The sequence below is a fragment of the Molossus molossus genome, unplaced genomic scaffold (assembly GCF_014108415.1).
Source record: "Molossus molossus isolate mMolMol1 unplaced genomic scaffold, mMolMol1.p scaffold_m16_p_24, whole genome shotgun sequence".
Lineage (NCBI taxonomy): Eukaryota > Metazoa > Chordata > Mammalia > Chiroptera > Molossidae > Molossus > Molossus molossus.
The window spans coordinates 2,089,804-2,104,457 of record NW_023425360.1 but is presented as its reverse complement, the minus strand read 5'-3'; the positions used below and the strand labels follow the sequence as shown (position 1 = coordinate 2,104,457).

Sequence of the window (14,654 nt, the reverse complement as noted above, 5' to 3'; positions counted from 1 at the left end):
AAACTGCAACCGAGGCACGTGCCCTTAGCGGGAACCGAACCCGGGACCCTCTGGTCTGTGGGCCGACGCTCTAACCACTGAGCCAAACCAGCCAGGGCCAAGCATTTTTTTAAAAAGGAGACTATGGTAACTTTTTAGTTATAATAGCTAAGACTATCAGAAGCCGTTCATGTCGTCATTCTCAATCTTTTAGTCATTTTAGAAGAACCTGAGAATTAAAAACAACAACAACAACAACAACAAACTGATTCCTGGACCCAGCCATCGTGTTTCTGACTTACTGGGACTGTGAAGGGATTCGGGTATCTGTGTGTAGTCATGAGCCCACGTGGTTCTGTCACACAGCCAGGGTTGAGCATCACTGAGCTCAGTTTCTTGAAGCGGGAGAAACGGTGCTGTGTGGGGACCGAAAACATTCAGGTAGAGAAAAGCAGGTGCATCTCTCAGACTGTCCTTTTCTCCCGTGTCAGGTTACCAGCTCAACTCGGCCGAATGTGTGGACACACGCTTGAAGAGGGTGGTCCCTGACCATTACTGCCACTACTACCCCGAAAACGTCAAACCCAAGCCCAAACTGAAAGAGTGCAGCATGGACCCTTGTCCGTCCAGGTGGGCGTCACTGTCCGCTCTCTTTCCTTTGACGCGAAAGAAACCACCTGCCGCAGACGACCCCGCACGTGTCCGCCGTGAACGCGCCCTGGGGGCAGCTCCCTGTGTCGGCGTGGGTGGCCCGGTCGGTAGGAGTTAGCTGTACCGGATGCTGCCGTCTGCGCTCTTGGTTGCCACGTGGGCTGTGCCCTGGGGCTGGGATGTTTCAGCCTTTATAACGAACCTCTCTGAGCATCTGCATCCACAGTATTTAAGGTCTCTTTACCCAAACGCCGTGTCTGGTCCATCTGCCAGTCATGAGTGTCTTTAACCCACTGTTTTAGTTTTTATTTATTTATTTATTTATTTATTTATTTTTTAATCCTCACCCGAGGACATTTTTTCCATTTTTTGTACAGACAGAGTGGGAGGGAGAGAGAGGAAGAGAGAGAGAGGGAAACATCGATGTGAAGGGACACATCGAGTGGCTGCCACCCGCACGACCAACCAGGGCCGGGGACAAACTGCAACCGAGGTACATGCCCTTAGCGGGAACCGAACCCGGGTCTCTCCGGACCGCAGGCGGACGCTCTAACCGCTGAGCCAAACTGGCCAGGGCTGTTTTAGTTTCTAAACGGGGTCGCCCATGCCCACGTTTGGGCTTCTGAAAGTGTTCGCATTACATTCAGGATAAATGATGCGTTGTGCTGGGAGGGCAGATGTGTCCGTCCCAGAGCGGAGACGCTGTGTGGAAGCTCTGCTGTTGCATAATTTAGTACCTGCTGACTTGGATCGCCCTGGGGCGTTTCCTGGACTTGCTACAGTATCTTAAAATAACAGCGCAGTATCGAGTCCCAGAATCCCCCCGGTCCCTGCCAGCTGGCCGAGGCGGAGGTGTGCCCGTGGAAAGGGAAGCGTTCTAGGTGAATTTCATTTCCTATCCCCAACCTGCCCATTTCCTGTAATCCCATGGTTATTAATAGAGACCTTTGCAAGGGCCCGATTCTGTGAAATAAAATGGTTTTCCTGAAGACCTACTTATATGACAGTGTTAGGACCATCAGTATACTTTATCAGGATAACCATTGTAGATGATGAAAAGGAATACATAGATTGAGCCAAATCAGGAGAAATTTTCTCCTTTGATTGATACATGTGAGCGGCTTCCTCTCCTGTGTTCCCGTGTGAAGCTGGAGATGGTGTATGTCAGAGGCGTTTCTGGAAACGAAGGAGGTGGTGGCCGAATTTGGGGGAATAGTTCACGGCACTTGGCATACTTACTTTGAATTCGAAAGAGATTCGTCTTTGGGGATGTCAGCTTGGAATCAGTCAAGTTAACAAATGTGTTCGTGGATTTAGAAATGATACTGTCACAATGGTTTCCTTTGTAGTGATGGATTTAAAGAGATCATGCCCTACGACCACTTCCAACCTCTACCTCGGTGAGTAATGGTGTTACTTTTGGTAACTTAATCCACGTTGTCTGCCAGCAATGGTTGTACCTGTAGCAGAGCTTTAACCAGCAGAGGGATAGGGAGCTGACCCTGCACAGAGCGCGGAGGGAAACACGTCAGTGCAGTACTGGGTGGAGCAGTCTCCTCCCACCTGACGTTTGCCATCACCTGCCTGCCTGGTTGTTACGGGGTGGGGGGCTCACACCTCGCAAGGGATCAGAAATGTGGATCCGCTTTCCCACCTAAAGGACTAGTACGGTCCTTTCTGACTTTGAGCCTCTGTGACTCTCTAGTAGTATCGTCCTTTAGTATTTTACAGTTGGGAGACGGTTGAAAGATGCCTTCACACTCTGTTGAATGACTTTGACCCTCACCTCACCCTGTCAGGGGTGACCCGGGCAGGTGGATTGCTCCCCCTGGGGTCAGAGGCGTTGGTCCCTCTGACTGTAGGTTGTGTGTAGCGGTTAAGACGAAAGTCTTATCTTTCCGTGTCCCGTGCTCTTTGAGCTGAACCAGAACTGTTATATTCTTACAACCAGAACTGTTACATTCTTACAACCAGAACTGTTACATTCTTACAACCAGACTTGCAAACTTGAAACAAACCTGCCGGCAGCCAAGATAAACAAATAATAATAATAATGTGTCTTCCTTTGTTTGCTTTTGAGCTGGGAACATAACCCTTGGACGGCGTGTTCGGTGTCCTGTGGAGGCGGGATCCAGAGGCGTAGCTTCGTGTGTGTGGAGGAGTCCCTGCACGGGGAGATCCTGCAGGTGGACCAGTGGAAGTGCATGTACGCCCCCAAGCCCAAGGTCGTGCAGACCTGCAATCTCTTCGACTGCCCCAAGTGGATCGCCATGGATTGGTCTCAGGTAGACGGGACCATGGCCGCCCTTCGTGACATCCCTGCCTTCCGTCAGTGTCTGCTGCGGGTTATTGGTTCTTTCTGGTTCACTTTCCCCCTGAAAGAGGTTTGGAAAAGGACATGCCCTTTCACATATGTTTAGATTGACATCTAAAATTATGTCCAGCACAAGTTTATTTGTCTTTACTGTTGAGAGTATTTCAGATGTCCCCCTTCCCCCCCACATTGCCCCCTCTACCTGATTCCTGCCCCGCCCCAGGCCTCCACCACCCCATTGTCTGTGTCTATATGGATGTACGTTCTTTGGGTACTCTTCTGTCACCAGTTTAAATAACGTCAGAATAGGTCATGTCTAGCATGTTGTGAATGCTGACATTTTAAAATAATGCGTGAAAGCATTTTATAAAATGTGTCCACGAGAGTGTAAATGCTACGATGATTTCTGTTCTTGCCATCCTTGCTTTAGAAAACGTGAACAAGTTCTTCTCGAGGAATTTGGGTATTTTGCATGTCCCCCCTTGAACGCAGTTTTAATTCACTGTCTTCCCATATATTTATCCTAATATTATGAACTTTTATGCTTCAAAGACTTTTATTTTTTTGAATATGTTTTTATTGATTTTTAGAGAGAGAGGAAAGAAGAAGGAGAGAGAGAAAGACATTGATGGGCCGCCTCCTGCACACCTCCCCCTGGGGATGGAGCCCGGAACCTGGGCATGGGACTTGACCAGGAATCCAAGCTGGTCATGGGACATGGGACAGCGCTCGTGGGACACAGGACAGCGCTCAATCAACTGAGCCATGCCGGTCAAGCTGAAGTCTTTTATTAATACACTATTCTACTTTTCCCCAAGAAAAGAAATTACTTTTTAATTTCCTGTGACCCTGGATTAAGTTATTATTATACTTTATTTTACTACAGACTAAAAAACACGAATATATTTCAAAATTGGTAAATAATTATTACACATAAACTGTTACATTTTCATCTGGAATCAGTCTTTCCTGATGATGCGTGGGCCTTAGTACAGAATGAGATGTGGAGTTGCAATAATCTCATTCTTCTCATTTTACTGTTGATTTCTCGTTTTGTTTCGTTCTACGTGTACGCCCCGGGGCAACGTGTTCATGTCAGTAGACTGAGCTGGAAGGGTGTTATGAGAGCAAGGTCGTTTCTTTGAACTGCTGAGTTACGTGCCGGAAAGCACCCCCTGATGGATCATCAAAAATGAGCATCACTTCTACAACCTGCGGAGCCTGTTTTCAGCCCAGAGGTGGTGTCCATACGTTTTTTGTTGGCTTTACAGCTGTGATATCACGCCCTCCCCCCTAAAATGCCACCAGTGACTCATCACCTGTAATAGCAACACAACGAATCATTAGCCACCTCAGCTCATCGCCTTCCTTGGCTCTGCACGCTCCATTTGTTCTCAGAAAATCAAGTGTCTTCGCAGTGATGAGACTCTGCTCTCATTGCGGCTACGCTCGGCTCCGAAGGGGAGGTCAGGGAATGTAAACACGGACAGCGTCACGGGTCAGTGTGCACGTTCCCAGTCCTCTGGGTTGGCTGGTTCCGGTCAAGCGATACCTTAGAACCATATTGTTTTCTTTCTCTTTGGGCGGAATTTCTTTTTTCTTGGCCAATGTAAAATCCCCTCTCAAGATCATATATATTTCAGATTTGATAAATGTGGGTAGACGAGTCAGTTTCCCAGGAATAGGACCTAATCTCAAAGGTCACTCCATTTTTGCAGAACTTTTGTCACCATCCGAGTGGCCTGAGGAAGTAGCAGAGGCTTCTGCTCTTCTTGGCGGTGTTGTACCGGAAGAGGCCCCTGTAGCCTCCGAAATGCACCTGTGATGATGCAGATGGCATCACGGATTGAGGACAGAATCTGTGAGCTTTATGAAGCGGCGGACGGCGAAGCCATGGTTTCGGCAACAGGAATTTCTGGGATGGAAGCACTCTGCCTCTTAGGAACCGTGTGACCTTGAGCAAGGTCCTTAGGGCGCGGGCTGTCTGTTCATCTGTGAAATGGGAATGAAGCTAATGATCCATAAGTGTGGGGGGCGGGTTAGTGAGGCCCACCCGCAGGACAGCGGCTGCTCTGTAACCAGGGGCCGGGGACTCTGCCTCCCCCAGGGGTGGATGCAGAATTACCGAGGCCTGACGCTTACACAGTTCGGTGGCGACTCTTCAAGAAAAAGGAATAGGAAACACAAATATTGGGTATCTAAGTGAATGTGCTTTTAGAATAAGACGAGAAATTATAGATTTTTAAAAGCTGACAATAACCCTAATATGCACCCTGGACTTCAGCTCATAAATGTACCCGTCGTTTTGGTCCATCAGTGGTGATAACACCACCACACGAAAGCAAGGTGTTAACAGGGAAATGTGTAGGGAGGCGAAGAGGAGCTTTGTACTATCTGCTCATTTTGTCTGAAAACCTAAAATAGTCCTAAAAATTAAGTCTATTAATTTTTTATAAAAACATACATGCATGCCCTGGCTGGTGAGGCTCAGCAGTCAGAACATCGGTCTGAGAACCAAAGGGTCTCAGGTTCGATTCCGGTCAAGGGCACATACCTGAGTTGCAGGTTCAGTCCCCAACCCTGCTCAGGGTTGTGCGGGAGGCAGTCAATCGATGTGTCTTTCTCACATCGATGTTTTTCTTTCTCCCCTGCCCCTTCCAGTATAACTAAAAATCAGTGGAAAAATGTCCTTGGGTGAGGATCAACAGAATTAAAAAAAAAAACAAAACCATACATGCACAAATATGTACTCACTGACATGTAGATACATTGAAAAGACAGGTGAGATTTTCGCAACATGCAAATACTACATTTGTAATTGGAAGTACCTTCTAAATGGAAAATAAATAAGTCAGCAAAAAAAACCGACAACACACATTTCATATGTGTTCAGAAAACAAAGCATAATGTTTTATTCATTTTAACTGCTTGCTATACCATTAGCATTTTTTTCCTAAATTTTTCAGCTATCTACTCTTTGATGACCTACTCTCCTTGTGACAATAGCTTTGAACGATTGATTTCTACAGACAGAAGAGAAAGTGCTCTGGTGTGGTCGATCAGATTTGTTCTTTTAAATAGATAGTTCAGAAACGTTTCTTCCATCTTCACGAACTGTTTTGGAGACTGTCATGTAACATTTTCATCGAATTTGAGAAAACTGCAGTTCTTTCATATTTGAACAGAAAGATTTCAGGGTTTCTCAATATTTCCTGCATCCTCCATGTTTAACATCCGTGTCCACCAGCGGCGTCTCCTTTGCACGCGATGCGGGTCCCTTTGCGGGTCTCCGCGTGAACAGGAGTTTCACTGGCTTCTCTCTTCCTCTCTGAAGTGCACGGTGACGTGTGGCCGGGGGCTGCGCTACCGGGTCGTGCTGTGTATCAACCATCGGGGACAGCACGTGGGCGGCTGCAATCCGCAGCTGAAGCTACACATCAAAGAGGAGTGCATCATCCCGGTCCCGTGTTACAAACCAAAAGGTGGGTGTGCGCGGCGCTTTAAGGTTAAGTCGGAGGGTGCTCCCCAGCCCGCGTTCCAGTGTTGCGGCGTTTATGTTTCTGTTTACCAGCTTTCTCATGAAATTGTTTTACTCACAGATTACAGTAGACCTAGACAGAGAAGTTGAACCTCTGGGTTTAATGGATCTGGGGGTGGGGGTGGGGTCTCGAGCTCTTGTTGAGGGGTTCCTCTCAGGCGAGGCTTCTACTAACATCTCTCAGTGGATATAAAATAACCCGATGCAGTCTCTGCCTTGAAGAAAAGGGGAAAGAGGATGAAGGGGGGAGGAGCATGAAGACTCCCCCAAGGTCCTCATCCTTCTTCTCTCCCGGTATTTGCCATGCCTTCCCCTGGAGGGGACATTTCTTGAGGGAGGAATGCCGTCGTCACCAGAGTGTGTCCCGTTGCCTACCGCCGAGTGAATGAAGACCCCCGTTCACAAGGAGACCCACGCAGGAGCCCGCATCTCATGAAGTCTTTCTGTTCCTGGTCTGGATCTACAGACAGGCTTAGAATTCCTCTGGTGGTTCCCATTTGTTCCGCATGAACTGGCCGAAATGGGCAGCATCCATGGGTAGAACCTCTTGACATCACCTCTCGGATAGGTGTTCCTCTCTGTCCATGGCTGCCTGTTTCCCTATACACCAGTAAGGTATCCCAGCCCTCAAGACACAGACCTCCCTCCTGTCTGGGAATGGAAAAGGCCTATCCCCACCTGTTAGTGCAGGTGTTAGACTCAGCCCCACCTGTTAGTGCCAGGTGTTAGCCTCAGTCCCACCTGTTAGTGCCAGGTGTTAGCCTCAGTCCCACCTGTTAGTGCCAGGTGTTAGCCTCAGCCCCACCTGTTAGTGCCAGGTGTTAGCCTCAGCCCCACCTGTTAGTGCCAGGTGTTAGCCTCAGCCCCACCTGTTAGTGCCAGGTGTTAGCCTCAGCCCCACCTGTTAGTGCCAGGTGTTAGCCTCAGCCCCACCTGTTAGTGCCAGGTGTTAGACTCAGCCCCACCTGTTAGTGCCAGGTGTTAGACTCGGCCCCACCTGTTAGTGCCAAGGAATCTTCCCAGGTACATTTAGAGAGGATGGTAAAATTCTCCTTCATCATTTCTGCGTTAATTATCCTTGTAGTGAACCAGGTATTTATTGGATGACATCTGTGCCCCAGAAAAGTCCCTGGTTGCCAGGTGAGGGACAAAGACCTGTACACCTTGCTCAGGGAAGTCTTTCTCCTTCCTTCACTCCATGGTATCTCCGTGGCCACTTTGTTGGGGTCTGAGTTCCCGGAAGTGGCCCATGTCACTTTCCTTCTCACTTCATGACTAGATTGTTTCCTCCTTACGTCTCAGGAGGCCTCAGGGGACAGAAAGGGGCACCAGCCTTCCCCCATGGGGGCTGTGAGTCACAGTGGTCTCCCCAACCATGGCAACAGCTGCAGAAGAAGCTACAGCATAGGCTCTGCTCCCAGGATTCTCAACGTCTGTGTTAGTTGTATGTCTCTACTAAATTCTTCATTCAAGGGGCAAAAAAGGGTCTGCGGTCGAGGCCAGCAAGCTGTCGTGGTTGAGGGGAGAGCTTTGCCATGTCAACAACACGTTGGCATTAATGGATAAAAGGCATTTTGGGGTTAAATTGGAGCATGTATCAACCGCGCCAGGGGACCTTTTGGTTGCCTTTTGATCGTGTTAATTCAAAAAATTGAAGACAGCCCAGCCGGTGTGGCTCAGTGGATGGAGCATTGTCCCATGGACTGAGAGGTCCCAGTTCGATTCCCGGTCAGGGCACATGCCTGGGTTGTGGGGTCGATCCCCAGTAGGGGGCGTGCAGGAGGCAGCCAATCGGTGTTTCTCTCGCACATCGATGTTTCTCTTTAAAAACAATCCATGAAAGCATATTTTTAAAAAAATCGACAATGGCAATTTCTGGTTCCGTCCAGAAACCAAAGGACTCAGCCTCACTGATGAAGTCTTCAACAAGTAACAATCGCATATCCAGCTCCTTAACGCTTCACGCTCATTCAGCTTCTCGTGTTCCTTTTCTCTTAGAAAAAAGTCCGGTGGAAGCGAAACTCCCTTGGCTGAAACAAGCTCGTGAACTAGAAGAGACCAGAACAGCAACAGAAGAACCAACGTGAGTCCAGGCCCTTTTGGGGGAGTGATGGGGGCATAGCCCGCTACCATGATATATGTGATTTTCGTCCTTTCAAATCCAAGTGACCGGCTTTGCAGACTCGAGAAGTCTGAGCTGGCTGGAGTCCTCCATGTCACCATCCGGCAGCCCGGCTTCGGCAGTGTCTGCGAGAAGCTCACAAGAGCACAGGTCGTTGAACTCAGAGCTGTTACAGTTACAGGGGTCTGTTACAGTGTAGGATACTTCCTACATCTAGTGAACACACAACTTGACCAAGGACCCTGTAGCATGAAACAGTCACACTCGGTGGTTAGGCCCCGGCCCGTCTCTATGAAAACAATCACACTGAAATGTTTCAGGGTGGCCCAGAGGACTCTAAGGCGGTAACCCAGAGCGACTGTGGTGCGGCGCGGTGGGAAGAACATCGTGCCCCTGGGTTTGGGGCCTGGAACCGCCGCTTTTGACCATGTGACCTTAGACAAGTCTCTCTTTGTTCTGTGTGTCATTTTTCAGGTTGGATTTAATCTCTCCCGGGTCCATTCCAAGTCAAAAATCCAATGGCTTCCAATCTCATATGATTTGGGAAGTCTGGGTTGAAATGTTATCAGGGGAAATTCAGAATTAAGAGCAAATGAAAGAAACATTCCGGAGGCAGAGGTGTAGGGACCGAAAGAGCAAGGAATCAAAGGTGCCACGATCCCAAGTGCCCATGAACAGATGAGTGGCTTAAAAAGCTGTGGTACATTTACACATTGGAGTACTATGCATCTGTAAAAAAGAAAGATCTCTTACCCTTTGTAACAGGTGGTTGGACCTGGACAGTATTATGCTAAGGAAATAAACCAATCAGAGAAAGATAAATAACCATATGCTCTCACCACTATGTAGAAAATACTGTTCATTTTATTGAATTGGAAAGGGCGATACCATGTAGCCACAGTGGGTTCGGGTCCCCTTCTTCCCGGCCAGGTCACGGAGCCCACAGCCCCTGATCCCCGGCCAGCGGCCGCCGCTCCTACCTCCACCCTGTCTTCTCTGTGCGTTCTAGCCATTTGCCCGCATCACCCCGTCTCTGGCCTGTTCCTGGCTGTGTAGTGTGAAGTTTATAGCTTCCTCCCTCCCCTTCTGACGGTTCATTCCCTCGATTTCCGAGCAAAACCGCAACACAGCTCAGCTTCCAGTTCATCCTTTTATCCCCGCCGTCCTTCGTGGTTGGGGGATGCGTGCTCGCTGACAGCGAGGGAAGAGACGAGCGGAGCCGTATCTCCAGCCCCCCGGGGGAGCCTGCCGAAGCCGCCTGCAGAAGATAAATATTTCTGCTGCTGTGGTTTCCCGTGGCCGGGCCCTGAATGACACAGGCAGCGGATGTTCAAAAGACGTGCTTGCTTGCTTTTTTTTTTCTTTCTTAATTGGGAAAATAAAAATGATAGCTTCTAACGCTAAGCCAAGGGAACGGCAGTTTTGACCTTGGCTTTCCACGGTGGAATGTGTTGACAGTTGATACGGTTCCCCGTTGTCTTAAAAGTTCTTCCCTGGCGTCCTCACTGTTTCTGGGGGGTTCTTCTGAGAGGGCCCCTCTCTCGTCGCCCACGTACGAAGATCAAGGAGAGAGGACAGATTGAGAGCCCTGCACTGATGTCCTCCGCTGCTGTCTCAGCGTCTCCGTGTGCAGAAACCGTACTGGCTCAAATCAGGCCAGGTGGCATTTCAGGAGTCAGTTTGCTGGCACCGGAATATCCACCGACAGGGAGACCTTCTTCTGTGGCAGACCATGTTCTACTCGCTGAATTCTTACGAGGACCCCCCGAGGAGGCACCGTTATTATCCTCATTTTGGGGAGGAGGAAACCCAGGCGCAGAAAGATTAAGACGTCGTCCGACCCGTCGAGCTAGTCGGTGGCAGACCGTGACTCTCTGGCAGGCGATACTGGAGAGAGCTCTGGTTTTGTGTCGGGTGACCCGATTCACGTCTCATCCATCCTGAGGATGGTTTCGTGGGGGAGACAGAGAAGGTAGCAAATATCCTATGATACGGTGAGGTGTAGGGGTCAGGCGTGGCTTCTGAGGAGAGAGGGTCCGGGACCTGAGGTTCCGGGGCGCACACTTGTCAGGTGTTTGGGGCTGCAGGTCCATGTGGTCACGCCTCGATGCTGAGGCACTGAGTGTGCGGCAGGGGGGTTACCACGCAGCAGGGAGGCTGCTAGAAAAGTAAGCAGATCTTAGAGGAAAATCTTTTTTTTCCTGATTCTATTTTTTATTAATTTATTTTTGTTAACAGATGTTTCTCTTTTTTTCCCCATTGACACCCTCCTCCTAATCCTGCCCCCTACCCAGCATGGTTGTCTATGTCCATTGGTTACGCATACAGGCATTAAGTTCTGTGGTTTATCTCTTCCCTCCCCCTCCACTCCCTCCTCTGAGGTTTGTCAGTCTGTACCCTACTTTTATGTCTCTTGGTCTGTATTGTTCATCACCTTATTTTGTTCATTCTATTCCTCAAATAAGTGAGATCATGTGATATTTGTCTTTCTCTGATTGGCTTATTTTGCTCAGTCTAATACTCTCCAGGTCCCTGCATGTTGTCTCAAAAGATATGAGATCTTTCTTTCTTACAGCTGCATAGTACTCCATTGTGTACATGTACCACAGCTGTTTTATCCACTCATCTACTGATGGACACTTGGGGTGTTTTCCAGATCTTAGCTATTGTAAATAGTGCTGCTGTGAACATAGGGGTCCATATATTCTTTCTGATTGGTGTTTTAGGCTTCTTAGGATAGGAGGAAAAAGCTCAACTTACACTTCTCAAACTTACATTTTTTTAATCCTACACATCGTTCATGATGCTGTGTCTATTGACTTTTCCATTTTTGAAATGAGTACACGGACATAGCTTTCTTCCCAACTTACTTCCTGAAAGTTCCTGACTCTGGTTATCAAACGCGGGGGTTGGGAGCCAGGATAACCGCTGTGTCTTCATTAGGCTCCTGTGTAGCAGCGGAGTTTCATTTGTGCTGATTGGGACGTACCATGGGGACGACCGTAGTGAATGATGCCTTCCTTGTCTGGGGCAGGAAGGTTGGATGACTCTGAGCGACCCTGACAGCCTCATCTTTCGAGAATTTAAACATTAAGCTTTGTAACTGCGTCTTCAGCAAACATCCCAGCGGCATCTTCTGACATTACTTAGCACAGCATTGCCCCTTGAGGAGAGGGCTGTGGCCACTCACATTTATGAAACGAGGCACTGTAAGCACCTAAGTATTTGTGGTATGCAGTCCCGTGTCACAGTCTTAGGGAATGTTTTGCAGGAAATACACTGTTTGAACATTATGAAGCCCGGAGTTTCCGAAACTTGTTCTGCCCCTGAAGGCTCCTTTGCCTGTCACTTGTTAATAATGCGCCATGCAGGTGTTGCTTCGGACTCTCTTAGCTATGCATGCCCCTTCTGGATCTATTTTTCAAACTCAGTACAGGAATCAGTGAAATTTTTCAATAAAGGGCCAGATAGTAAATATTTTAGGCTTTGCAGGCCAATCAGCTACAGCCTCAGCTCAGCCATGTAGCCCAGAAACAGCCAGAAATAGCAGGTGAACAAGCAGGGGGGGGGGGGGGGGGGGCTTTTCCAATAAATATTTAATTACGGACGCATACATTGAATTGTATATACTTTTTTGCATGACACAAAATATGATCCTTTTCTGCCCCCAACCATTTAAAACTGTACCAGTTATTCTTAGCTGGCACCTAGGTGGTACAGATGCAGGTGGGCTGCATTTGCCCTTTGGCCATAGATTGACAACCTCTATTTAGTGGATGATAATTCAGGATGAAAAAAAAAATGAATGCTTGGCCCTAGCTGGGTAGCTCAGTTGGTTATAGCACCATCCTGCTACACCAGGGTTGCAGGTTGGATCCCCGGTCAGGGCACATACAAGAATCAACCGCTAAATGCGTAAATGAGTGGAATGACAGATTGCTCTCTCTCCCCCCTCTCCTTTCTCTCCCTAAAAAAAATCACTGAAATAATTTTTTTTTTAATCTTCACCTGAAGACATTTTCCATTTTTCTGTTCAAATAGAGTGGTAGGGAGAGACAGGAAGAGAGAGAGAGAGAGAAACATTGACGTGAAAGGGACACATTGAGTGGCTACCACCTGCATGGCCCAACCAGGACCGGGGACAAACTGCAACCCTTAGCGGGAACCGAACCTGGGTTTCTCTGGACCGCAGGCCGATGCTCTAACCGCTGAGCCAAACTGGCCAGGGCATGAAATAAAATTTTTAAAAAATGCTTTATTCAGCCAGATTGTACAGTACCTTTATTTCCTAAGAGATTCAGATGTTTGATGTGTTTATCAGTTACATGGAAGAGAATATTAAAGCTTCATGTATTCTTCAGAAAGCACTTGTGAGCCAGCAGTTTTGTTCCTAAATATTGAGACAGTTGAATAAAATTCTACGTGTTAGCAAAGGATACGCCGGAGAAAGGTTTCTTGGATAAGGATTGGTGGAAATCCCCACGTTATAAAAGAAACCGGATTAGAAGTATCGCTGCTGAACCGTCTCGTTGTTGCCACGTCTTAAGGATGTCTTGTGAAGGCCAGAGCACAGAATTTGCATGACTGAACCGATGCAGAACTTGAGCTTATCTGTGGTGAAAAATTCTCCGTGATGCTCGAGAAATTCGAAACTGCTGAGCGCCTCAGTGAGCGTCCACAGAAGTACAGCATTCCCAATGGATTGGCTTTTGTCTGCATGCAGTTGTTCCTGCCTTACGCAGAATGCTAGTCACTCCTCCTGTGGTGGCCTGCGTGTCACCCCTGTCTCCCTGGTTTTCCGTAGGTTCGTGCCGGAGCCCTGGTCAGTCTGCAGCACCACGTGCGGGCCGGGCGTTCAGGTCCGGGAGGTCAAGTGCCGCGTGCTCCTCACGTTCACGCAGACGGAGACCGAGCTGCCCGAGGAGGAGTGTGACGGCCCCACGCTGCCCACCGAGCGGCCCTGCCTCCTCCGAGCCTGTGAGGACAGCGCTGCCTCCCCCGAGCTGGACGTCTCCCTCCCCAAGAAGGACAGCGAGATGACCTACCAGTGGGAGTACGCCGGGTTCACCCCCTGCACAGCGACATGTTTGGGAGGTATTGGATCCTTTGCTTCAGGGGCAGTGGTGTTTGTGTTGCTGTTGGTTTGAGAAATGACGAAATTGGTTAGGCCAGCTGTGCCAATGAGCAAGAGTCTGAAGAAGGTAACTGAACAGCCCTGGCACTTTGCTGGGTCCACAGCCTATATTACCTTTTCCATCGCTGGGTGTTCACGGTAGTGCTCACCCTAGTATCCTGACTAATGAGCAGAGAGAGGAACATATACCAACTCTCCTTTCTCATCTGGCCCTGAGCATGTGTCTGTATAGTCTGTGCCTGTGTATATGGTGTGTGTGTTATATACAAGATGTCCCCCAAAAATGTGTACAGGGTGTCTGTAGATTCTGTTACATTTTGCAAATGGAATGTATTTTAATAAACACTGACTTTACCATTATTCCAAGTAGCATACACATTTCCTGGGACACCCTGTATTTCTGAAAAAGAGCGTCATCGTATATAGCACAGTGTTGTACAAGGCAACGACTACATGAGGTGTTTTTTTTTTTTCTTTGACGGAGTTATGGTAGTTTGTCAGATGAATTGGACTTCTTCCACACCTTTCAATAATCTTTAAAAAAAATGTTTGTTTTTTTTATTTATTGATTTTAGAGAGAGAGAAAGGGAGAGGGAGAGAGAGAGAAACATCGATGAGAGAGAGCATTGACTGGCTGCCTCCTGCATGCCCCCCGACTGGGGATCGGGCCCGCAACCTGGGCATGTGCCCTGGCCGGGAATCGAACCAGCTACCTCTTGGTGCTTGGGTCGACGCTCAAACACTGAGCCACACTGGCCGGTCACTTTCAATAATCTTTAATAGTGCGTATCATCTGTTTAAAACTTTTGCAAGAGCTGGTTGCTCCAACTGTCTAAATCCAGTTTTTCTTTTCCCTCCTGGGGGCAGCACTGAGGGGAAGGGTCATGGCCCCATGCTGACCATCATTTTCCAGGTT

General features: G+C 48.4%; 1 protein-coding gene across 1 annotated transcript in view; it reads left to right on the top strand.

Moving 5' to 3' along the window:
- Positions 1-14,654, top strand: part of ADAMTSL3 (ADAMTS like 3) — a 169,324-nt gene that overhangs the window by 105,396 nt on the left and 49,274 nt on the right. Inside the window, exons 11-16 of the mRNA XM_036278104.1 lie at positions 471-609; positions 1,980-2,030; positions 2,711-2,915; positions 6,279-6,426; positions 8,481-8,565; positions 13,409-13,698. Of these exons, the coding sequence (XP_036133997.1) occupies positions 471-609; positions 1,980-2,030; positions 2,711-2,915; positions 6,279-6,426; positions 8,481-8,565; positions 13,409-13,698 (918 nt within the window). The remainder of the gene's footprint in view (positions 1-470; positions 610-1,979; positions 2,031-2,710; positions 2,916-6,278; positions 6,427-8,480; positions 8,566-13,408; positions 13,699-14,654) is intronic.